This window comes from Oncorhynchus mykiss, chromosome 15, assembly GCF_013265735.2.
Source record: "Oncorhynchus mykiss isolate Arlee chromosome 15, USDA_OmykA_1.1, whole genome shotgun sequence".
Classification (NCBI taxonomy): domain Eukaryota; kingdom Metazoa; phylum Chordata; class Actinopteri; order Salmoniformes; family Salmonidae; genus Oncorhynchus; species Oncorhynchus mykiss.
In genome coordinates this window covers 22307898-22332744 of record NC_048579.1, presented here as the reverse complement: position 1 = coordinate 22332744, position 24847 = coordinate 22307898, and the positions used below count along the sequence as shown (strand labels likewise).

At 45.1% G+C, this 24847-nt stretch overlaps 2 protein-coding genes across 3 annotated transcripts in view; both read left to right on the top strand.

Annotated features, from left to right (window-relative positions):
* LOC110489802 (serine/threonine-protein kinase 17A) overlaps positions 1-19949 on the top strand; it is a 46711-nt gene extending 26762 nt beyond the window's left edge. Inside the window, exons 2-7 of one of the 2 annotated variants that reach the window (XM_021562722.2) lie at positions 1379-1591; positions 13339-13483; positions 13834-13960; positions 14077-14125; positions 14361-14540; positions 18205-19949. In XM_021562722.2, the coding sequence (XP_021418397.1) occupies positions 1379-1591; positions 13339-13483; positions 13834-13960; positions 14077-14125; positions 14361-14540; positions 18205-18532 (1042 nt within the window). In that variant the 3' untranslated portion in view covers positions 18533-19949. The remainder of the gene's footprint in view (positions 1-1378; positions 1592-13338; positions 13484-13833; positions 13961-14076; positions 14126-14360; positions 14541-18204) is intronic. The other variant, XM_021562723.2, reaches the window with a different exon arrangement.
* A 1524-nt stretch (positions 19950-21473) lies between these two features.
* The window catches only part of LOC110489804 (VOPP1 WW domain binding protein), a 95801-nt gene continuing 92427 nt past the window's right edge, over positions 21474-24847 (top strand). Inside the window, exon 1 of the mRNA XM_036944071.1 lies at positions 21474-21609. Coding sequence (XP_036799966.1) covers positions 21592-21609 — 18 coding nt within the window. The 5' untranslated portion in view covers positions 21474-21591. The remainder of the gene's footprint in view (positions 21610-24847) is intronic.

Below are 24847 nucleotides of genomic sequence, written 5' to 3'. Positions count from 1 at the left end.
CGTGACTCGTAAATCCGTGTGTGTGTGCGTGCATGGTTATCACTCACAAAACTCTGTTTATCAGCCTCAAGTCACCTCGGCCGGTAAATCATTCTTCAGACCTGTTTGATAAGAGAGTTGTCTGGCTCCGGAGAGTTCTGACTTTTCCACTGCAAACCTCTGTTTCAAAGAACCTTTCCTTGTCCCGCAAATACTTCCTCCTTAGAGGTTAAGTCAATACCATTGTACTATAAAGTGTAAATAAAAGTTGTGTTGCCTTCGCATGGAAACAAAGTAGGCAAACGGTATCCCTGTAGCCTCCACTGTTTCTACTTGGCATTTAAATGTCTCTGCTACACATTTTAGAACCTGAGGTTGTGTTGTCATATCCTCTTACAATGAGGTCAGACAATAATGGGACCATTGGTTCAGTGTATTAGAGCATTTGGCTGCATTCTCGGTAGCCGAGAGGGGAGTTGATGTAGGCGTGTCATCTTTATACACTGCTTTCTCTCTGCAAGGCCCCCCGGGCAACACACTCTGAGTCCCTAATGGCACCCTGTTCCCTGTATACTTTTGACCAGATCTACTTATGGACCCTAATTAAAAGTAGTGCACTTCATAAGGGAATAGGTTGCCATTTGAAACACAGCCGCTCGCTGTGTGTTTTTCACACCAGACCAGTCCAGGCCCCTACCCCTTCATAGTCCACATTCAAAGTGGGTCAGCGCCACAAAGCAGACGGCTGTAGCGGTGAGAAAAAGGGCCAACTTGGGTTCTGGGGACGGGAGATGACTTCATCCTGCAGAAATGCCAAGGAGACAAAGGGATGTTCAGATCCAACGTTAAGTGTGCTGGTCTCAGGATCACTACAACACCTCTCTCTCATCAACATAACACACACACACACACACACACACAGATGAAAGGGTTCTACAAAAAACATTTCTGCCTGTGTGTACACATTTGTAAGTGAATCCACTGCTTGTTCATCGGGTCATTTTGATTTGTAACATCATGCAGATCTAATGAGAGACACTGCGATGACTTCCTTTTAGTTTCTCCAGACTGAGAACTCTTAACATTCATTTGTGGCTTTGTGTCATTCTTGTGAATTGTTAGAAAGTCCGTATTGCCCTATTGGGTCAGTGAAACTAGGTCATATAGTCAACTTGTCATGCCAAGTGATGAACGGCCTTCAGTTACCATAGTTACAGAGCTAGTTAAAAGGCCTTAGAATATCTTGAATGGTGCATATATAAACCTTCTCTATTGTAGATGACATTAGACTAGAAAGTGTCTGGAAAAGCCTACCTTATTCTCTGTACTGAAACAACTTTTCAGTGAAATATAAATCTTCACCCAGCACCCTCTTCTCTCCGCCTGTGATTCTCCACAGGGGGAAGTTTGCGGTGGTCAGGAAGTGTGTGGAGAAGTGCACGGGCCGGGAGTACGCCGCCAAGTTCATGAGGAAGAGGAGGAAGGGCCAGGACTGCAGGCTGGAGATCATCCACGAGGTGGCCGTTCTGGAGCTCGCCACGGCCAGCCAGCGGGTGGTCAACCTGCACCAGGTCTACGAGATGGCCGCCGAGATGGTGCTCGTCCTCCAGTTGTGAGTGTCGCACTTTGGTCAAATCGAAGTTGTAGGAACAATGCCACGCACTCAACGGTATGATGCGTTGACTTGAAAAGGTCAGCCGTGGAAGAAGAGAGAGAAGGTCTACCCTCCATTTTAGTCCACTTCTGACATGGACGACAATCTCTTTTTATGCACATGTTTTTTACACAGTTAGTATCTCAATAGTCTGATATGGCTTCATCTTCAGGAGGATAGGTAATGTGCTAGTGATCTAATGCAAAGTGTTATTTAGGCCATGGAAAAGGTAGCTCGACACTACGTATCACCTTTGACCCACAGGAAGTACGGAAAAGGCTCCCGGGCACTTCAGACTGATCTCTTAGCTGCATGCCACCTTAACTGACTGGTGAATAATAAACAGTCTGTGACCCAGATGGTTTATTGAAAGGCAGCAGGTCCATGGCAAGGCGAGCTGTTAAATATTGAGACTGAGGTGAAACCCTAGAATGAGAGGAGATAAGTACAGGGATGGGACAAAAAAAAGTAATGAACAATTGCATGAGGTAGCGACAGAACTAGAATAAAGCCGAGAGAGAGAGGCCTCACTGGATAGAGATAGGGAGGGAGAGAGAGAGGCCTCACTGGATAGAGAGGGGGAGGGAGAGAGAGAGGCCTCACTTGATAGATGGGGAGGGAGAGAGAGGCCTCACTGGATAGAGGTGGGGAGGGAGAGAGAGGCCTCACTGGATAGAAGTGGGGAGGGGGAGAGAGAGGCCTCACTGGATAGAGATGGGGAGGGGGGGAGAGAGGCCTCACTGGATAGAGATGGGGAGGGGGAGAGAGGCCTCACTGGATAGAGATGGGGAGGGGGAGAGAGAGGCCTCACTGGATAGAGATGGGGAGGGAGAGAGAGAGGCCTCACTGGATAGAGATGGGGAGGGGGAGAGAGAGGCCTCACTGGATAGAGATGGGGAGGGGGAGAGAGAGAGGCCTCACTGGATAGAGATGGGGAGGGGGAGAGAGAGAGGCCTCACTGGATAGAGATGGGGAGGGGGAGAGAGAGGCCTCACTGGATAGAGATGGGGAGGGAGAGAGAGAGGCCTCACTGGATAGAGATGGGGAGGGAGAGAGAGAGGCCTCACTGGATAGAGATGGGGAGGGAGAGAGAGAGGCCTCACTGGATAGAGATGGGGAGGCCTCACTGAATAAAGAGAGGGAGAGAGACAGAGAAGTGGATAGTGGGCCATAGAGAGTAGTAATCCAGTTCCAAAGCCCAGGGCGATACTCTGCATGCCTCAGTGAGCACTGGCTATTTCAACAACGTGCCATACCCCCTCCCCTCTCTGCTGCACTGGACGGGTCACACAGACACAGACACATTGCGTGGCGGATTGGGTTTCCCCTTTGTCACATGCAGACATTGAACTTTGGGGTTGTTGGGGTGAGAGCATTCTCATGGACTCAGGGGAAGTTAGCTGCTGTGCCATCACACTAACTGGCTGATTGGTTTCCCAGACAGGATCCATACTGGTCTCTTTTGGATTCAAACTCCCTGTAGAAGAAAAGCTATTAGCCTACTGTAGCTACCTAATACTAACTTCTGTGTCGACCTCTGATAAGTCAAAGTCCTTGATTTAGGCTAGGCCTTTTGCTTTTACAATATTGTAATAATATTGGCTGGATGAAAAATCTGAACATGTTAATGAAGAAATCGTCATTCTGATTTGATAAAACAGTGCCATCCTTTCAGCTGATCAAAAAATACATGCCAAAGGTCTTCAGCTGTCTGTTTGAGTGGTAGAGTGAGATCAGTGCTGTTGACCAATGAGTGACCTGACCTGGTTCTCATGTGCCCTTTGTGTGTGTGAAGACTGGCGTGAAGGGAGAGGTCCCAGCAGCTAGCCCATAGAGCTGCACTCCCTCCTCCCTGTCTTCCTGCCTGCCCATGGAAACTACCCCACCACCGCTGTTTGCTCAGGACTTTGTGTGTGTGTGTGTGTGCACACGTGTGAGTGTCTCTCTTTCCCTTCCATATTGAGCCCATTGACATGCACTTTCCCCTAGGCTGCCATGTTTCCACATGTTGGCGCTGGCTCAGGAGACTTGGACCCTTCACTCAACATGGGGTCACCTCTCCTCCCCCAGGGCAGCTTGGCTCTCCTCTCTCTCTCTCTCTCGCCAATGTGTTCATTCAATTATTGTAACTGTGCTGCTGGTTGTAATGGCACACTGTGTGCGCGCATGTGTATGTGTGTGCATGCACTTGTGTTTCAGAACAGCAGAGACGGATGTTATTCTACTTAATGAAACGCTAAGCGGGCCTGGGGAACAAGTTTACTGCAGAGCAGGCTCGCTCTCGCTCGCTCTCTCTCTCTCTTTCTCTCTCTCCCTCTCTCTCTCTCTCGCTCTCTCTCTCTCAGGTTTAAAGAAGCTTTAAGTGGAGCCCTGTGGTGCCCTGGAGTAGCTTGGGGGATGGACGTGGTGTTAGCAATAGCATTAGCAGGGAGATAATTGATTGGCCTGCTAGATTAGCATCCTAAGCTAATGCAAAGGGCACCACACTGCTGACCTCCGCTAACAGTCACTCCAGTCCATATGGAGCCCCTCTGTGACTCGACTGCTCACCTGGACAAGGCTGTAATGCTCCCTGTGGTGGGGGCTACTCAATGGACAAATACTTGAGTAGCCTAGAAGAGAAAATTAGATTGCGCATGTTAACAGGATGAGATGCCCTACTACTCTCCTTTTGAGACTGACCGTTCAGCCTAATGTGTATTACGTTGAGAAGAGGGGGATCGTTCAGCCAAATGTGTATTACGTTGAGAAGAGGGGGATCGTTTAGCCAAATGTGTATTACGTTGAGAAGAGGGGGATCGTTCAGCCAAATGTGTATTACGTTGAGAAGAGGGGGATCGTTCAGCCAAATGTGTATTACGTTGAGAAGAGGGGGATCGTTCAGCCAAATGTGTATTACGTTGAGAAGAGGGGGATCGTTCAGCCTAATGTGTATTACGTTGAGAAGAGGGGGATCGTTCAGCCTAATGTGTATTACGTTGAGAAGAGGGGGATCGTTCAGCCTAACGTGTATTACGTTGAGAAGAGGGGGATCGTTCAGCCAAATGTGTATTACGTTGAGAAGAGGGGGATCGTTCAGCCTAATGTGTATTACGTTGAGAAGAGGGGGAACGTTCAGCCAAATGTGTATTACGTTGAGAAGAGGGGGATCGTTCAGCCTAATGTGTATTACGTTGAGAAGAGGGGGATCGTTCAGCCTAATGTGTATTACGTTGAGAAGAGGGGGATCGTTCAGCCTAATGTGTATTACGTTGAGAAGAGGGGGATCGTTCAGCCAAATGTGTATTACGTTGAGAAGAGGGGGATCGTTCAGCCTAATGTGTATTACGTTGAGAAGAGGGGGATCATTCAGCCAAATGTGTATTACGTTGAGAAGAGGGGGATCGTTCAGCCAAATGTGTATTACGTTGAGAAGAGGGGGATCGTTCAGCCAAATGTGTATTACGTTGAGAAGAGGGGGATCGTTCAGCCTAATGTGTATTACGTTGAGAAGAGGGGGATCGTTCAGCCTAATGTGTATTACGTTGAGAAGAGGGGGATCGTTCAGCCTAATGTGTATTACGTTGAGAAGAGGGGGATCGTTCAGCCTAATGTGTATTACGTTGAGAAGAGGGGGATCGTTCAGCCAAATGTGTATTACGTTGAGAAGAGGGGGATCGTTCAGCCTAATGTGTATTATGTTGAGAAGAGGGGGATCGTTCAGCCTAATGTGTATTACGTTGAGAAGAGGGGGATCGTTCAGCCTAATGTGTATTATGTTGAGAAGAGGGGGATCGTTCAGCCTAATGTGTATTACGTTGAGAAGAGGGGGATCGTTCAGCCTAATGTGTATTACGTTGAGAAGAGGGGGATCGTTCAGCCTAATGTGTATTACGTTGAGAAGAGGGGGATCGTTCAGCCAAATGTGTATTACGTTGAGAAGAGGGGGATCGTTCAGCCAAATGTGTATTACGTTGAGAAGAGGGGGATCGTTCAGCCTAATGTGTATTACGTTGAGAAGAGGGGGATCGTTCAGCCTAATGTGTATTACGTTGAGAAGAGGGGGATCGTTTAGCCAAATGTGTATTACGTTGAGAAGAGGGGGATCGTTCAGCCTAATGTGTATTACGTTGAGAAGAGGGGGATCGTTCAGCCTAATGTGTATTATGTTGAGAAGAGGGGGATCGTTCAGCCTAATGTGTATTACGTTGAGAAGAGGGGGATCGTTCAGCCTAATGTGTATTACGTTGAGAAGAGGGGGATCGTTCAGCCTAATGTGTATTACGTTGAGAAGAGGGGGATCGTTCAGCCTAATGTGTATTATGTTGAGAAGAGGGGGATCGTTTTTCATAGCTGTATCGGCGTATCGTATTTGCGGATGACATTTTCTGTGTATTAGAATGTAATCTTTTAGAATAGAATATCCCTTAATTGCCGCTGCACTTCCGTTAGTCTTAATCCCCCCCCCCCCCCCCCCCCCCCCCGCCCTCCCAAGCCCATTGTTGATCTGCTGTTCAGACCTCAGTTGACAACCCGTCCCCTGCCTTTACCCCCTCTCTTCTGTACGACCAGGAGGGCCCCATATCATCAATAACCCTGTCAAAAAAAGAGGGCTGAGTGAAGGATAGGAAGCGATCCCTCCCTGGCGATTGGCAGTGCCCCTGTCAGCACCATTCAATATGGATAATAGAGCTGTTTTGTTTTTTATTTTATTAATACAGAAGGGAAGTAGAGTGGAATGCATTTAGCCTGTTTCAGGTTCTGGCATGTGAAATCAGTGGAGAGAGGGGGGGACGGACGGAGGGGGGGGGGCGGAGGGAGGGAGAGGGATGGACAGAGGGAGAAAGGGAGGGAGGGAGATGAAGACTGGGAGGGAGGGAGACTGAGGGAGAGAAAGTCCTGGTTGTAATAGATTTTGTGTTTTTCCTTTTTCCTCTTATTTTTTTATATTTCTTTTTAAGCTGATGGATATTTTGAGGCTCCGTGAGGAATGAGGAGAGGGAGGGGGTGGTGAGTCTTCTGATGAGGGTCAGCCTGAAATTAAAGAGAGCTATTCATGCAATTACAGTATGAGGCGGAAGGGGGGGGGTTGGGGTTGGGGGAAGAGCGCTCCAAAGCTCTTTTCCAGGCAGGATGGAGAGGGGAGGGGCTGGGTGAGGGAGGAATGTAGCCTCATTGGGCTCCCTGGGCCCCAGATGGAAGTTTATTATGTCAGTGGTGCTCCATGGCGGCACGTGAGGGCCCGGACCGTGGCTGCCAGCCCAGAGAAGGGGAGGATAAGAGCAATGGAGGAGGGTTAATCTCCAGAGCAAGGGGGATAGCCCATCTCAAGCAAATCCTACACTGAGCTCTACTGTGCCCGATGGCACTTGATCGTTTTGTCACTCTATCCCATCAATCCAACCCACTTCACCTTCCTCCTTCCATCCTCTTTCTTCTTCTCTCTTGTTCTCATCCTCCATTGATCATAGTGGCTAGTCTTTTGTTTTTTGTTTGAGTGGTGAAACAAAACAGGTCACCACAAAAATAGAAACAGACCGGACGATTCCCGTGTTCAGTTTCGCTGAAATGGGTCGGGGATCAATGGGATCTATCTTTCTTTGATTGAATGAATCCAGGGCACGGGAAATGTTTTGTCCGCTCAGACTGAACACATTCAAAGATATCCCATCCACGTAAATAGTTTGACAAGCTAGTATCGTGGAAATTGGTATCAAAATTATTATATTTCATATTAACCACTGATCCCAATACATACTATTCATCATTACATTTTCAGCAGATCAGATGTTGTACTGAGAGCTAAGGGCCCAAAACCCAGAAATATTATACTCAAAGACTCCCACATTCTCTGAAATGGGGCAATAGGCTACGTTCCAATAGTTTATTATGTACATGTGATGTGTGTGGCACTTTGGCATTAAGAGTTCATGTCACTTTGTGTGAGCCCCCTCGGATTAGAAGGGGGTTTCATCCCCGGTCCCACCACACCAAAACAGTACAGCAGCAACTGGCCAGACGTGCTCTCATCATCCAAAACAGCAATGACCTAGTTATGAATCCGCCCCTGGTGCACTCAGTGGTTAGAGGCTCTAAGAGGCTAAACTTTCAGCGCTAGGCTATAATTACTGGCCGTGCTAACAGAGGAACCAGTTTGAGCCCTCCGTGTCTGTGGAGAATACATAGAGAAGAGGAGGCTCTGAGAAACTGTCCCCCCCCCCCCCCCCTAAAAAAACTGTTTTGGTTCTGTGCCGTGTTGTCTGAGTTTCCTCTGCCAGTTGGACGTCCCTGGTGTCCGGCATTATACTGGTCGCAAAGTTCAAACAGAATCCACTCTGTTTGGTACCAAGTGACTAACGTTGAAAATATCCAGATTTGTATTTATTTTTTTGCAGTTGGGGCAGTTTGTTTCCCCTAATGGTGGGTCAGGACGTGGGACCAAGTCACAGTTGTAGTTTGAGACTCAGCTGTGATGATTTGATTAGTGGGTCACAATGCTGAAACATTTAGCAACCACTGAGTTGGAGGGAAAACAAAGCTGATAACATGATTTTCCTGATGCAGCCTTTAGTTAGTGCTCCATGGGGTGTTCGTGGCTGACCATATGGAGCAGAGTGCTTTACCAGACCTCGACCTGGGAAGGAGGTCTCCCTCGGTTTAGGTTTAATCCCACTCTGTTACCGTCACAGACCTTAAAACCAGGTTACTGTATCTCCTCTACCCATCTCCTCTACCCTTGACTGACACCCGATGGTGAGTCAGTGAAACTGCAAGGGGTTTTGCATTATCTCTCCAGAATTGCCTTAAGAGACAATAACAGAAAAGCACATTTCACCCTCAACTAGAGAGTTAGTTATATGCTGTGTCTCATGAGTTAAAGGGCAATTCTGCCACTTTTCAACCTCATTCATCTCCAGCACCGAACCAGTGTCTACATATTTGAAAACAGCTCAGTGGTAAAACAACATGTTTTTTTTACAGGGTAGTATTGAAGGTAAATTAAAATGTTGATTTTCAAAACCTGCAGTGAGTTTCTAGCCCAAGGGAGGGTATTTTTCTTGCTCCCCACCTCACCGCTGATCTGTGTTTGAAAAAGCACTTTTTAAAATGTTAACTTTTGACTATGGACTTTTTAACTTCATATATAATATGGCATTTTTCACATATGTTGACACTGGTATTGGGCTGGAGATAAGGAAAATGAGGTTAAAGTGGTGGAGTTGCCCTTTTAAACTACCTTGTTTTCTTACCTCCGCGATAGCTGATCTTGCAGGACATGAGGGGTGGAAGCAATATAGCGGAATCCTATTCACCTATCAAGTGTTAATGAAGAAAAAGACCTGAGGAAAGGACTTTCATTCTCCAAGTATTGAGACATGAACCATGTGTTTTAATATCACTCAAGGACATTACTGTACACTCAGATGTGCAGGCGTGGGCTCACTGTGACTCACCTGTCTGGAAGATAATAAAGATAATGAATGAGGAGAGGTTGTTGGCTTTCTCTCTCAGCTGTCTGCCCTTTGCAAAGTACATTGACTGGAGTCATCACTGATTTTCGATGGGGCCTCTCTCTCTCTCGCTCTCTCTCTGTGACGGGTTTGGCCAATTGTTGGATGATGGATCCTATACTCGGAGAGGGACGAGACTGGGTAGACAGACCGACATAGACAGACCGGAGACAAGTCACCCACCCAGGCTTAGCCACTGGACATGTCATGCCAGGTGCAGCCGAGGAGCAACACAGTACTAGCACAACAACCGCTCCAGAGAAATAGGATTACTAGTCATTCCATAATGTGCACAGCGCAACACCACAGAGCAATGCAGCGTACAGCTACACCACCTGAGAAAATATAATACAGCATAACCCACAACCACATACCGTGAGTTTAGACCCATGTGACAATACAGTACAGCAGGTTCTACATGAAGCCTACCACTCAGCTGACCTAAGTCTGACGTCCCTCTGATCTACCTTTCTGTGTTTTCAACCTGGCATGTGGCAAGCGCTGGATTTTCAGCCTTAGAACCAAAACAACTTCTGAAACTCCCTCCCTACCCAGACAGGACCCAATTCATGTTGGCTTCAAGGGAGCCCAAGTCTATTTTTGATAAGCCTCAGTCTTTCAACAAACTTTCTCGTGTCTCGCTTTCCAACTTAATTGGGTGGCAGTCACTGCGGGTCAGGAGTAAATTAAGTTAGTTTCACGTGTCACACAAGGTGTCGTGTGGAAAGGGGCACAGGGTGGTGTTTTTTCCCCCTGCTAGTTCCTCATGTCATCAAGACTCAAGACTGGAAAAAGTACCCAGTTGTAATACTTGAGTAAAGGTAAAGATACCTTTTTAATAGAAAATGATTCAAGTAAAAGTGAAAGTCACCCAGTAAAATACTACTTGAGTAAAAGTCTAAAACTATTTGGTTTTCAATATACTGAAGTATCAAAATGAAATGTAATTGGTGAAATATACTTGATTATCTGAAGTTAAAGTATAAATCATTTCAAATGTCTTATATTAAGCAAACTGGATGGCACCATTTTATTGTATAATTTTTCTTTAAGGATGGCCTGGGGCACACTCCAACATCATTTACCAAGCATGTCTTTAGTGAGTCTGCCAGATCAAAAGGCAGTCAGGATGACCAGGGATAAGTGTGTGAATTGGACCATTTTCCTGTCCTACTAAGCATTCAAAATGTAACAAGTACTTTTGGGTGTCAGGGAAAATGTATGGAGTAAAAAGTACATTTTCTTTAGGAATGTAGTGAAGTAAAAATAGTAAAAAATAAATAAATAGTAAAGTACAGATTCCCCCCAAAAATGCTTAAGTAGTCCTTTTAAAGTATTTTTTACTTAAGTACTTTACACAACTGGTACTATGAGAGATAACAAGACTTTCAAATAGTTTACAGTCTGTTGCTTGCCTGGTATTTACTTAGCCACATGATATGATGTGCACAATGGTTACCTAGTAATGACCTTTTACATTTGTTGGGATGAATTGAAGCAGTGCTTCGTAAGTACTAGGAAATAGACATAAGACACCGTTGTTTGTAATAACCATCTGAAATAGGACTGTAAAGTAAAGTATTATCCCTCAGGCACTAAGAACTGCCAGTGATTTTAAAAGGCACGCTGTTTCCGTTCCATGTCATTTAGTTATATTAACTATATTAGATATTTTCATATTAACTTTGTGGCGTACTGTGTTGTGAAATATTCATAATATTATTTACAAATCACAATCGTATGATCATGTGGTGAATCAAACCGTGTCAATAGTGTTATTGTAGTGCACTATCCCTAATTAGTGTGCTATGTTAGAACCAATCCCTCTAGTGAGATGGAGCCTTCCACACTCCCTTGATCTAGATACAATATCTAGCTGTCTCCCATGGGGGATACTGGAATAGACTCAAGTTCAAGTCGTTTTGACATCCCCCGGAGAAGTTTTGGAACAGAGTGCCATTGCTTTAAGCCACACACACACACGGCACCTCCGAAGCCCACCCAAGAGGAGACCCATAACCTTGTCTGGTGAACTAGCAGGACTTATCACTGTCTGTGGCTGGCTACAGAGGGAAACAGACTCTTAAAAAGGGTCTCTCCTCATTAACAGTGGCCATATATCATTATGAAGGGTTGTCTATGTCAACGCCAGGAGTGGATCACTCAACAGCTAGCTTCGCCTGGGGCAAAATCACCCAGGTGGTGGAATAACAGTAAAATGTTCCACCTCAACCCTGGAATGTCAAATAGCTGTACAGCTAAAGCTACTGTCCAGACCTAGCTTGAAGGCAGCATAACCCCCACCACCAGACAGGAGCCCAGACCTAGCTGTAAGGCAGTATAACCCCCACCACCAGACAGGAGCCCAGACCTAGCTGTAAGGCAGTATAACCCCCACCACTAGACAGGAGCCCAGACCGAGCTGGAAGGCAGCATAACCCCCACCACCAGACAGGAGACCAGACCTAGCTGTAAGGCAGTATAACCCCCACCACTAGACAGGAGCCCAGACCGAGCTGGAAGGCAGCATAACCCCCACCACCAGACAGGAGACCAGACCTAGCTGGAAGGCAGTATAACCCCCACCACCAGACAGGAGACCAGACCTAGCTGGAAGGCAGCTTACCCCCACCACCAGACAGGAAACCAGACCTAGCTGGAAGGCAGCATACCCACCACCACCAGACAGGAGACCAGACCTAGCTGGAAGGCAGTATAACCCCCACCACCAGACAGGAGACCAGACCTAGCTGGAAGGCAGCTTACCCCCACTACCAGACAGGAAACCAGACCTAGCTGGAAGGCAGCATACCCACCACCACCAGACAGGAGACCAGACCTAGCGGGAAGGCGGCTTACTCCCACCACCAGACAGGAGACCAGACGTAGCTGGAAGACAGCATACCCACCACCACCAGACAGGAGACCAGACCTAGCTGGAAGGCAGTATAACCCCCACCACCAAACAGGAGACCAGACCTAGCTGGAAGGCAGCATACCCCCCACCACCAGACAGGAGACCAGACCTAGCTGGAAGGCAGCATACCCACCACCACCAGACAGGAGACTAGACCTAGCTGGAAGGCAGCATACCCCCCACCACCAGACAGGAGACCAGACCTAGCTGGAAGGCAGCATACCCCACCACCAGACCGGAGACCAAACCTAGCTGGAAGGCAGCATACCCCCCACCACCAGACCGGAGACCAGACCTAGCTGGAAGGCAGTATAACCCCCACCACCAGACCGGAGACCAGACCTAGCTGGAAGGCAGCATAACCCCCACCACCAGACAGGAGACCAGACCTAGCTGGAAGGCAGCATACCCCCCACCACCAGACAGGAGACCAGACCTAGCTGGAAGGCAGCATACCCCCCACCACCAGACAGGAGACCAGACCTAGCTGGAAGGCAGCATACCCCACCACCAGACCGGAGACCAAACCTAGCTGGAAGGCAGCATACCCCACCACCAGACCGGAGACCAAACCTAGCTGGAAGGCAGTATAACCACCACCAGACAGGAGACCAGACCTAGCTGGAAGGCAGCATACCCCCCACCACCAGACAGGAGACCAGACCTAGCTGGAAGGCAGCATACCCCCCACCACCAGACAGGAGACCAGACCTAGCTGGAAGGCAGCATACCCCCCACCACCGGACAGGAGACCAGACCTAGCGGGAAGGCAGCTTACTCCCACCACCAGACAGGAGACCAGACGTAGCTGGAAGGCAGCATACCCACCACCACCAGACATGAGAAACACAGTAATCACAGTCATCAATCATTCAGTGATTGGTCATTGAGGACAGGCTATCCCAGACTCCCAAAGAATATAGCAAATCACTGGTTGAGGTTAAGACGTTAGTGACAGAGAGAGAGTAGTGAATTGCAAAATGAAAGGTTTGAATGTTTGTACTGATAAGATGTGTGGTTTTACATCCAATGCACACCAGCATATAGCCAGCCTGTCAAATCCGAAAAGCAAGCAGCTTGTAAAATACTACTATTACGGTTTCAACTTGGTTGTGTGTTTGTATGGAAAAGATGAGATCTTTAACCGGTTGGTGTGTGTCCACAGTGCAGCAGGAGAAGAGATCTTTAACCAGTGTGTGTGTGTGTCCACAGTGCAGCAGGAGGAGAGATCTTTAACCAGTGTGTGTCCACAGTGCAGCAGGAGGAGAGATCTTTAACCAGTGTGTGTGTGTCCACAGTGCAGCAGGAGGAGAGATCTTTAACCAGTGTGTGGCGGAGCGGGACGAGGCCTTCAAAGAGGAGGACGTGAAGAGGTTGATGAGACAAATCCTAGAGGGAGTTTCTTTCCTCCACAGGAACAACATGGTGCACCTGGACCTCAAGGTCAGTCCCTGAACCCCTGCTACACGCTTTACCAACGTTCTTGTTATATGCATGTGATCACATCGTCCACCTTGTGGTTAAAGGGATAGTGTGACATTTTGGCCATTTTTTTTCCTTCTGCTTACCCAGAGACGGATGAACTCGCGGATACCAATTTTTTGGGAGGTATGCGTGCAGTTTGAAGGACGTTGCTAACTAGCAAAAAAGCTTAATTGCCAGAATGTTGCCCTATCTCTTTAAAGATGGAATCAAGCTTTAATATCGCTGTTTAGACGCAATACCAAACACACGCAAGTTAGCCACACTGGACCTCCTCTGAGGCTGCTGTGTTTTTCTTTCTTCCTCTCCAGCCCCAGAACATTCTGCTGACCAGCGATGCTCTTCTGGGGGACATCAAGATCGTGGACTTTGGTCTGTCCAGGATGGTGAGCAGCAGTCAGGAGCTCAGGGAGATCATGGGGACCCCGGAGTATGTGGGTAAGTAGTGCAGCACACGCCATTTTGTTATGGACATCATGGTCACTGCACTCAACATGTCCAAAATCTGTAAAGGGATAGTTCACCCAAATAAAATAAAGACAAATGTTTTGCAGCTCCAGAAATCCTGAATTACGAGCCGATTAGCACAGCGACAGATATGTGGTAAGTGGCATTTCACTGTACTGTAACTTAGTGCAACAGTACGTTGTATGGCTTGTGATTTGAATTATCCAAAAGCTTATTTGAAAAAGGGATAGAAAATGGAAAACTTCACACATGAAAGAAAACAGCACCGTCCCATTATGCACATGTAAAGTTCTGAGTTTATCTTAGAGAGAAAATCTGGAACTTATTTCCAGTGGCTGTCTAACCGTTTGTCACTGTAAATGGCTGACAGGAGTATTGGTGTGCTGGCCTATGTGATGCTGACGGGCATATCTCCCTTCCTGGGAGAGGACAAGCAGGAGACATTCCTCAACATCTCCCAGATCAACATCAGCTACCAGGAGGAGGAGCTGGAGCATGTAGACCAGGCCGCCATCACCTTCATCAAAGCCCTGCTCATCAAAGAACCCCAGTGAGTAATGACTCTCTTTAAAGCCCTAAGAATGAATACAAATATAAATGCAACAATTTAAGCATTTTTACTGAGTTACAGTTCAATTGAAATAAATAAATTCTATGGCAACAGCTCTGGTGGACATTGCTGCAGTCAGCATGCCAATAGCAACACTTGAGACATCTGTGGCATTTTAGTGGCCTTTTATTGTCCCCAGCACAAGGTGCAGCTGTGTAATGATCATGGTGTTTAATCAACTTATTGATATGCCACGCCTGTCAGGTTGATGTATTATCTTGGCAAATGAGAAATACTCAGTAACAGGGATGTAAACAAATTTGTGTTCAAAACTGCGCTTTTTGTGCGAATGGAACATTTCTAGGCTCTTTACACTTGTTGCATTTATATTTTTGTTCAGTGTATACAGTGCATTCGGAAAGTATTCATACCTCTTGACCTTTTCCACATTTTGTTACGCTACAGCCTTATTCTAAAATGGATTACATAAAAAAAAATCCTCCTCTCAATACCCCATAATGACAAAGCAAAAAAATAAAAATAAAATATTTTTGCAAATTAATTGAAAATATTAAACAAAAATACCTTATTTACATAAGTATTCAGACCCGTTGCTATGAGACTTGAGATTGAGCTCAAGTGCATCCTGTTTCCATTGATCATCCTTGGTGTTTCTACAACTTGATTGGAGTCCACCTGTGGTACATCTAGTTGATTGGACATGATTTGGAAAGGCACACACCTGTCTATATAAGGTCCCACAGTTGAGAGTGCATGTCAGAGCAAAAACCAAGCCATGGTGTCGAAGGAATTGTTCGTAGAGCTCCGAGACAGGATTGTGTCGAGGCAAAGAGCTGGGGAAGGGTACTAAAAAATGTCTGCTGCATTGAAGGACCCCAAGAACACAGTGGCCTCCATCATTCTTAAATGGAATGAGTTTGGAACCACCAAGACACTTCATAGAGCTGGCTGCCCGGCCAAACTGAGCAATCGGGGGAGAAAGGCCTTGGTCAGGGAGGTGACCAAGAACTCGATGGTCAATCGGAAAGAGCTCCAGAGTTCCTCTGTGGAGATAGGAGAACCTTCCAGAAGGACAACCATCTCGGCAGCACTCCACCAATCAAGCCTTTATGGTTGTGGCCAGGCGGAATCACTCCTCAGTAAAAGGCACATGACAGCCCGCTTGGAATTTTCCAAAAGGCACCTAAAGACTCTTTGGCCTGATAGCCAAGCATCACGTCTGGAGGAGACCTTGCACCATTCCTACGGTGAAGCATGGTGGAGGCAGTATCATGCTGTGGGGATGTTTTTCAGTGACAGGGACTGGGAGACTAGGATGGAGTGAAAAATTAATAGGGCAAAGTACAAAGATCCTTGATGAAAACCTGCTCGGGACCTCAGACTAGGGCGAAGGTTCACCTTCCAACAGGACAACAATCCTACACACAGCCAAGACAGCGCAAGAGTGGCTTCGGGACAAGTCTCTGAATGTCCTTGAGAGGCCCAGCCAGAGCCCAGACTTGAACTCGATTGAACATCTCTGGAGAGACCTGAAAACAGCTGTGCAGAAATGCTCCCCATCTTACCTGACAGAGCTTGAGAGGATCTGCAGAGACGAATGGGAGAAACTCCCCAAATACAGGTATGCCAAGCTTGTAGCGTCATAGCCAAGAAGACTCGAGACTAATCGCTGCCAAAGGTGCTTCAACAAAGTACTGAGTAATTGTAAAAAAAATCAAGAAATAAAATACATTTACAAAAATTTGCAAACATTTCTAAAAACCTGTTTTTGCTTCGTCATTAAGGGGTATTGTGTGTAGATTGGTGATGGAAAAAATTATTTAATCCATTTTAAAATAAGGCTGTAACATAACATTTAGAATGAGGGGTCTAAATGCTTACCGAAGGCACTGTATATACAGTGCCTTGCGAAAGTATTCGACCCCTTGAACTTTGCGACCTTTTGCCACATTTCAGGCTTCAAACATAAAGAAATACAACTGTATTTTTTGTGAAGAATCAACAACAAGTGGGACACAATCATGAAGTGGAACGACATTTATTGGATATTTCAAACATTTTTAACAAATCAAAAACTGAAAAATTGGGCGTGCAAAATTATTCAGCCCCCTTAAGTTAATACTTTGTAGCGCCACCTTTTGCTGCGATTACAGCTGTAAGTCGCTTGGGGTATGTCTCTATCAGTTTTGCACATCGAGAGACTGAAATTTTTTCCCATTCCTCCTTGCAAAACAGCTCGAGCTCAGTGAGGTTGGATGGAGAGCATTTGTGAACAGCAGTTTTCAGTTCTTTCCACAGATTCTTGATTGGATTCAGGTCTGGACGTTGACTTGGCCATTCTAACACCTGGATATGTTTATTTTTGAACCATTCCATTGTAGATTTTGCTTTATGTTTTGGATCATTGTCTTGTTGGAAGACAAATCTCCGTCCCAGTCTCAGGTCTTTTGCAGACTCCATCAGGTTTTCTTCCAGAATGGTCCTGTATTTGGCTCCATCCATCTTCCCATCAATTTTAACCATGTTCCCTGTCCCTGCTGAAGAAAAGCAGGCCCAAACCATGATGCTGCCACCACCATGTTTGACAGTGGGGATGGTGTGTTCAGCTGTGTTGCTTTTACGCCAAACATAACGTTTTGCATTGTTGCCAAAAAGTTCCATTTTGGTTTCATCTGACCAGAGCACCTTCTTCCACATGTTTGGTGTGTCTCCCAGGTGGCTTGTGGCAAACTTTAAACAACACTTTTTATGGATATCTTTAAGAAATGGCTTTCTTCTTGCCACTCTTCCATAAAGGCCAGATTTGTGCAATATACAACTGATTGTTGTCCTATGGACAGAGTCTCCAACCTCAGCTGTAGATCCCTGCAGTTCATCCAGAGTGATCATGGGCCTCTTGGCTGCATCTCTGATCAGTCTTCTCCTTGTATGAGCTGAAAGTTTAGAGGGACGGCGAGGTCTTGGTAGATTTGCAGTGGTCTGATACTCCTTCCATTTCAATATTATCGCTTGCACAGTGCTCCTTGGGATGTTTAAAGCTTGGGAAATCTTTTTGTATCCAAATCCTGCTTTAAACTTTTTCACAACAGTATCTCGGACCTGCCTGGTGTGTTCCTTGTTCTTCATGATGCTCTCTGCGCTTTTAACGGACCTCTGAGACTATCACAGTGCAGGTGCATTTATACGGAGACTTGATTACACACAGGTGGATTGTATTTATCATCATTAGTCATTTAGGTCAACATTGGATCATTCAGAGATCCTCACTGAACATCTGGAGAGAGTTTGCTGCACTGAAAATAAAGGGGCTGAATAATTTTGCACGCCCAATTTTTCAGTTTTTGATTTGTTAAAAAAGTTTGAAATATCCAATAAATGTCGTTCCACTTCATGATTGTGTCCCACTTGTTGTTGATTCTTCACAAAAAAATACAGTTTTATATCTTTATGTTTGAAGCCTGAAATGTGGCAAAAGGTCGCAAAGTTCAAGGGGGCTGAATACTTTCGCAAGGCACTGTATATATGTCAGAAAATAGGTGCCTTGGGCAATCAAACCCACAGCCTTGGTGCTGAAACCCACCAAGCCAGTGAAGAAGGTGGATATTCCCATTGATTCCCTGGCCCCTCTCCTTTCTCCCAACAGGAACCGTGCCACAGCAGAAGAGTGCCTGCAGCACCAGTGGCTCCAGCCAAAAGAGAAAAAGGAGGCAGAGGCGACAACAGCGGTGAAAGAGACTATCGGCCCAACCAAGTGCCCCTCGGAGCCAGCCAGCCCTGAGAGCCCCATCAGGGAAGAGGAGAAGGAAGGAACAGAGGAGCTGATCGTGGTGGCAGCTTACACACTGGGCCAGTGTCGCCAGTCAACGGACAAGGAGGTCATAAACCCCGACCAAAAGGCTATCTCCAAGCGCTTCAAGTTCGAGGAGCCCTTTAGCGCCCTCCAAGAGGTCCCTGGGGAGTTCATATACTGAAGGACACAAACACACAGACACATACACACACAGACATCTCAACCTTTACACAAGGGGTCTTCTCTCCGGTCCTGGAGAGGTACTGGTTGTGTTGGGTCTCCCTCCTGCCGTTCACTAACACACCAGCTAATTCAGCCGATCACAGCCCTAATTGGTTGGTTAGTAAAATCAGGTACATTAAAGATGGCTTGGAGTGAAAGCCTTAACCACCCAGTAGCTCGCCAGGAACCATAGTGGAGAACCCCTGCTCTTACATCTAGGTGAAAGCGGTACAAAATGTCGCACTTACAAACCAGAATAAATATGACACTTTTTAACCCACCTCATGGTCTGAACTCGTAAGCCAAACTCTTTATTTTTTATTTTATTTTTTTCCTGTTGTTTTTTGTCTTATGTTGGTGCTGCTTTACTATACATGGGGATCGTTACTCCAGACTAAGGCCTAGATTCAGTCAGATCAAGCGTTAACCCATATCCGACACCCGCAGAGCTGATGTTTTGGCCGTGTCGGAAGTGGAACTGCGTTGGAGCTGTCAAATCAGAGCTGCTCTTGTGATCACTGTCACGAAACCACAGCCATCCCACTTGCATTAAAGTTCAGGACGAGAAAGTGTAGGCGATATAGAAATAATGACGCTTGAATGGAAAATCAATGAGCAAAATAATGAGGATTTCTATCCGCCTAATCCAAGTGTAGATTACATCTCACATTCCAGTGTTCGAACTTGTAAACAAGGCTGCATGGGATTTCTCTCAATGTGACTCTGTGCAGCCAATGGCGACATGCGCTTTAGGTATATTGCCGGGATCCGTTGTGGATTTGACAGCTCTAACGTGGTTCCACCTCCGACAATGTCAAAACATCAGCAATGTGGGTTTTGGCTAAAGCCGATCTGATTGAATCTGGCCCTAAGCCTTGTTGTGATACTTTTGTTTTGTTTTTGTTTTCTTCTTCTTTGGTGCCATGCTTGGAGAATTAGCAATGACTTGGGCCATAAATGCAATTGCATCTTTTTTTTTCCCTTCAGTTTTTTTGTCCATGTTTCGTCAGGCCATCTCTTTTCTTAAGGTGTTTTGTTTAAGGTTATAGATATCTTCTAAAATGGGAACGGGGGGAGAGAGGGTTAATTCTATGTATGTGAAACAAACGTTCTGTTGCTTTGAGAGTATATCTCTAAATAATACTGTTTAAAAAGCCATTGCACACGTTTGACCCAGAACTGGGAACATCCCATGGGTTTCAATCTCTTCGGGCAATAATTGCAAATAATTTACTTGTTTTTGCAGACGGCGCTTGTTTTTCTTTCCTAACTCCCAATAGTAATTACTGTATATCAAACGAGAGGCTCCTTATTATGGGAACAAATTTGTACATGAATGTCCTGATACTGTAAATAAAGATAAGTCTCTAAACCTTTTTTGAGTACGATTTGTTTTTTTGTGTTGTGGCCTTGAATGAAGACATTTATTTCAGAGGAGATGACATGTAATGTGTGTGTGTGTGTGTGTGTGTGTGTGCATGCGTACGACTGTATGATACATCTGCGTGGACACACTGGTAACTGTGTCCACTGGGTGGGGGTGAGGGAAAGGACAGGCTATTTGCCAAGCATCAGTGTGATGCCCCTCAGTCGAGGTCATAATACCCATAAAACCTAGCGGCCAAACAGAGAAACGGTTCTAATCGGTTTTCCACTATTCATTTTTCCCATAGAGGATTTTAGAAACACTTAAAAATATGGGCTGTGTTTCGTGTAGTCTTACCCTGGCTTGACATTTTGACATTTTGATAACTATGATACTTTGATAACTATGAAAATCTGATCTGAAAAATGCTACTTAGCATAAAAGTAGAAATCATGAAAGACAACTAAATCCCTGCTAGCTCCTGCACGTAATTTCTAGCTGATACCTTTGCTAACAGGTATTGTGTCAATTTAAAATTTGCACAAGACTGTTTACAGAATTGTCCATTTTAAAGAAATGTAGCCAATATATACATTAATACACTTAGTTAACATTCGATAGTTAATCCAGAGTTCTGACCTTTGACTCGATTCGTCAGTCTCGTCCAGATCATGACAGTGGACGATTTGAAGGGGTGGCAGGTAACCTAGTGGTTACAGCGTTGGGCCAGTAACCGAAAGGTTACTGGATCGAATCCCCGAGCTGACAAGGCAGTTAACCCACTGTTCCCAAGTAGGTTGTCATTGTAAATAAGAATTTGTTCTTAACTGACTTGCCTAGTTAAATAAAGGTTAAATAAATAAAAAAATAAGAATAGCCACATTAGTACATAATTAGCATTTCATTTTGCGGGGGTAAATACAGGTGAATGAATATATTGATAAAAGTCACCTTGTCCCCGAGAGATTTACACGGTTGTCAAAAGGTCACACCAGGTTTTATGGGTATTACAACTCATACTGTGGCACTCTATTAGCCTTTCATATGCAGCTGTTAAGTAGACTTCTCTTGCCAGTCCTCTCCTCTTTCCCTCCCTCTCCACTTCTGGTGAGGGTTGGCTTTCCAGTGGGTGTTCTTTTTACTACCACCCTCCAAGACTATTATCTTAATGAAAAAGTTATTGAGCCAGCAATTTGTTTACAACCAGTAGTTCCCCAGTCCATTGAGGAACTCATGCCTTTGGGTCTGGGTGGAGAATGATACATTATATTTGTCAGGAACGCAATAAGGAAGGGATCTATTCACTGTTTTCTGCCAAATGACCGCTAAATGACCATGTTGGCTCACAAGTCTGAGACCTGGCTACACATGAGCTGTTCAAATTCCTTAAAAGTGCATCTTTCCTCCCTTCCTTGAAGTAATCACTGATTACACATGATTGTACAGGTGAACGCAAGGACTTCATCTCATGGCATTCACCTGTCCAGCCATTTCTAATGAGTAGTTACTTAAAGGAATGAAAGAAGGATACACTGTAGCCGCCAGACTTGTTTGACACGATATAAAACTTGATAGATTGGAGGCTATTTCTTTGGGAGGAAGATATTCACTCCAGCCTGATGTTGCCAGTCTGAGGGAGGTGATGAACAGCTATGGAACACAGCTCTGTGGTGAGTGCAATGAAATAATATATGACTATATGAGCCTTCTTATTTGCTCTGGTTGTAAAGTGTGGTCTAGCTTCTTGAAATATGCCTATACCAAGTATGTGGTTATTTGTAATGACTTTATTGGCCTATAATATTGTAGCCTACTATTTAGAAATGTCGGCCTTCTATGAAATAGCAAAAACTGGCACTCAAATCAAAACAGAAAATATTTAGATGTGCCCAATGAGACATCTCAATTAACTTGTCAGAGAAATGTTGCAGTTGATTTTCTACCAGGCCTGTTGTGTTAATTGAGATTTAAATGTTGAAATATTTCAAAGATGGTATACTTATTTAAATTCACCAGGTGTTGAGCGTCTTAATTGATGTTTCCAGAGGATTAGAAGTGACTGGAAAGCTTTTAATGACAAATGGGTATTATAATTAGTTTAATCGTGTTGTTAATCAAAGTTGTTGTTTGATTTCACTATGGAGGTGCTAACTTATTTGAGCCTAAACATTTTTGACAACGCATGGGGGCAGTCCTACCTAATTAGGCCTATTCAACACAATTCGTCTCAAAGTTAACCCATCCCTCAAACGCCATTATCATGTGCTGTAGACCTACTGTATATTTTGCTGATGCATAATATTAAGCCTAGTTCTAAACTTCAACGTTAATTCAGGGGTGAATCAGTGTTGTAATTCAGTCTGAGGATTTCTCTTGTTGTGACAGCAGTGTGTATTATGCATCTCTCATTATCACCATACAGAGGGGACTGGTGAGGTCATAGAAATACACCTGTCCGAATGCTGTCGTTAAGGAAGCTTAGCACCAATTACACAATGAACATGAGGCAGAATAATTGTTGTGACCGACTGCTTGACGAGCTCCCCCCAACGGCTATAGTCTACATTCAAAGACACGCGCCCCCATATTAACTGTCTCTCATGCTGCCGTTCCAGTTAATTTTGAGTAACGGATGCATGTTGATGGGGAGTATTGCAGGGCTGTCAAGTAGTTCACATTCAGAGAACAGGTTGGTGCTGTATTCTGTAATTTGACTAGGTTAATCTGCACTGATGTGGAAAAATATGGAAGAAAGCAATCTGGTGCTTTGTAGGTTGCTACCTGCTTTGTAGGTTTTGTAGCAGAGGTGGTTCGCTGAACTATGCTTGAATGAGTAACCTTGCCTGAGACCTGAAGACTTGCGTTAGCTCCCCTGAGCAAATCCCTAGGCTTTTGCTCAGTTGGTTGACACTGTCTTGTGGTGCACAGACGGACCAGGTTCAAACCCAGTTGGTCAAAGTTTTACAGTTCTTTCACAATGAAGGCAAGGAAACAAGTAGAGGGATCATCTTTAGGCTACTGAGATTGCTGACATTTCACCTGAACAATTATTTTTCAATGTCACTGAAAATATTGTCCTGTAGAGGGCAGCATAGTCTATCACAATGTTCAGACTGTATCTATCCTATGTCTGCAGTGTCTATTGTCTGAGGCCAATAGCACAGGCTTACAGGAGGAAATTGTGTGGGTGGGTTGTGATATTTACATTGAAATATAGTACATTTCCTTGGAAACTGGTGGAAAAGGCTTTCATCACAAGGGGAAAGTATGTGACATGTAATCACTGTGGAAAGAACTGGCTAGGACACAGGTTCTACTAAATCCAATCTGTCCTTGTCATTGGACCTGGAAATGACTAGTAGAAAACACTATAGGACTACTAATCGAAAACCCTCTAGAAATAGAACCAAATGATGGGTCATCACTATTATCAATCAGTAGCTGGCATGTATTTCCTTCCTTTGCTTTTCGATTGGACTTTAAGTTTTCCATGTCTCTGTGCCAGCTCTTTGCAGATTTTAGTGAAGTGGCTCCATGATATGGCCAAGCTCTCTGGTAACAACACATTGACTAAGAGTTATAACCCATAACTACCAAATCATTGTTATTCGGTCGGGATAACAACTGAAATGGGAGACAATGAAAGATTAAGGGAGTGCTTTCTCTGTGCTCTCTCTCTAGTCCTGTTATTCCCATTAGCACTGTCTGTGTTGATGCTCCTGCAATTCAATCACCCAACCAAATGAAAATTGCAGCAAACCACCGAGTCCATTTCAATGGGCAGAACTCAGTTCTTTCTCTCTGTCTTCCAAATGCAGCACCGGTTTTCTAAGTAAACAATTCTTCAAAACAACACCAGAGCCTTTTTAGTTCACATTTAATCAATTATTTATTTCACTAGGCAAGTCAGTTAAGAATAAATTCTTATTTACAATGACGGCCTAGCCTGGCCGTACCAATTGTGCGCCGCCCTATGGGACTCCCAATCACAGCAGGTTGTGATACAGCCTGGAATCGAACCAGGGTCTGTAATGACGCCTTTAGCACTGAGATGTAGTGCCTTAGACTGCTGCACCACGGGAGCCCTATTACACAATTAAATGTGTCCAAATGCATTAAGCCATCTGTTATTATTGTTGTTGATATCCCTTCTTTATATCCCAGGGTTTTGTTCATTTGACTTTGTCAGGGCCGGCTCCAGGCATAAACGACATAAGTGGTCGCATAGGGCCCCCAGCTGCTAGGGAGTTAATAACATGGCTAACTTAGATAGCTAACATACATTTTGAGAAAACAAATTATATTAAGCAGCTAGCTAGCGTTAACAACATTTAGTCGTCAATGATACTGAGCGATAGCTAACAAACAATGTAACAAAAGTGTAATTTTGGATTTGAAAAATACTCCAGGCTTTGCATTTCAGGAATCACAGTAGAAAGTACCCCTGGTGCACTCTTCAATTATTTAACCATTTAAACAATATGTTTTTTTTTAAGAAAACAGTTTTTCCCACTTCCCTCATTGACTTTCATGTGTTTCAAACATGAGCTTGTCAGAGGTGTCGGACTTGACGACAATTGCTATCGATTGGAGTGCAGCAATTGGTTGTCCAAAAATCTGGGGAGGGGCTTAGTGAAGGGTCAATTAGCTGACTATTAGCCATGTACATTTTTACATTGGTAGTTAGTCTAACCAGCTGTCTAAACTTGTAATATTCATAGTCGAAAAAAGACCATGCACGAAGGGCAGTTACCCAGGGGCCCTGGCCTCCAGTGGGCCCCCATTGATTTTGTAAGTGATTCTCACTCAGACATCATATTGACATGGCATAAGTCATGTCAAAGTGTGTAGAATTGTAGGAAATTGGCTTTAAAACTGCAAAAACGTCTATCTACCCCATGGCAAAGT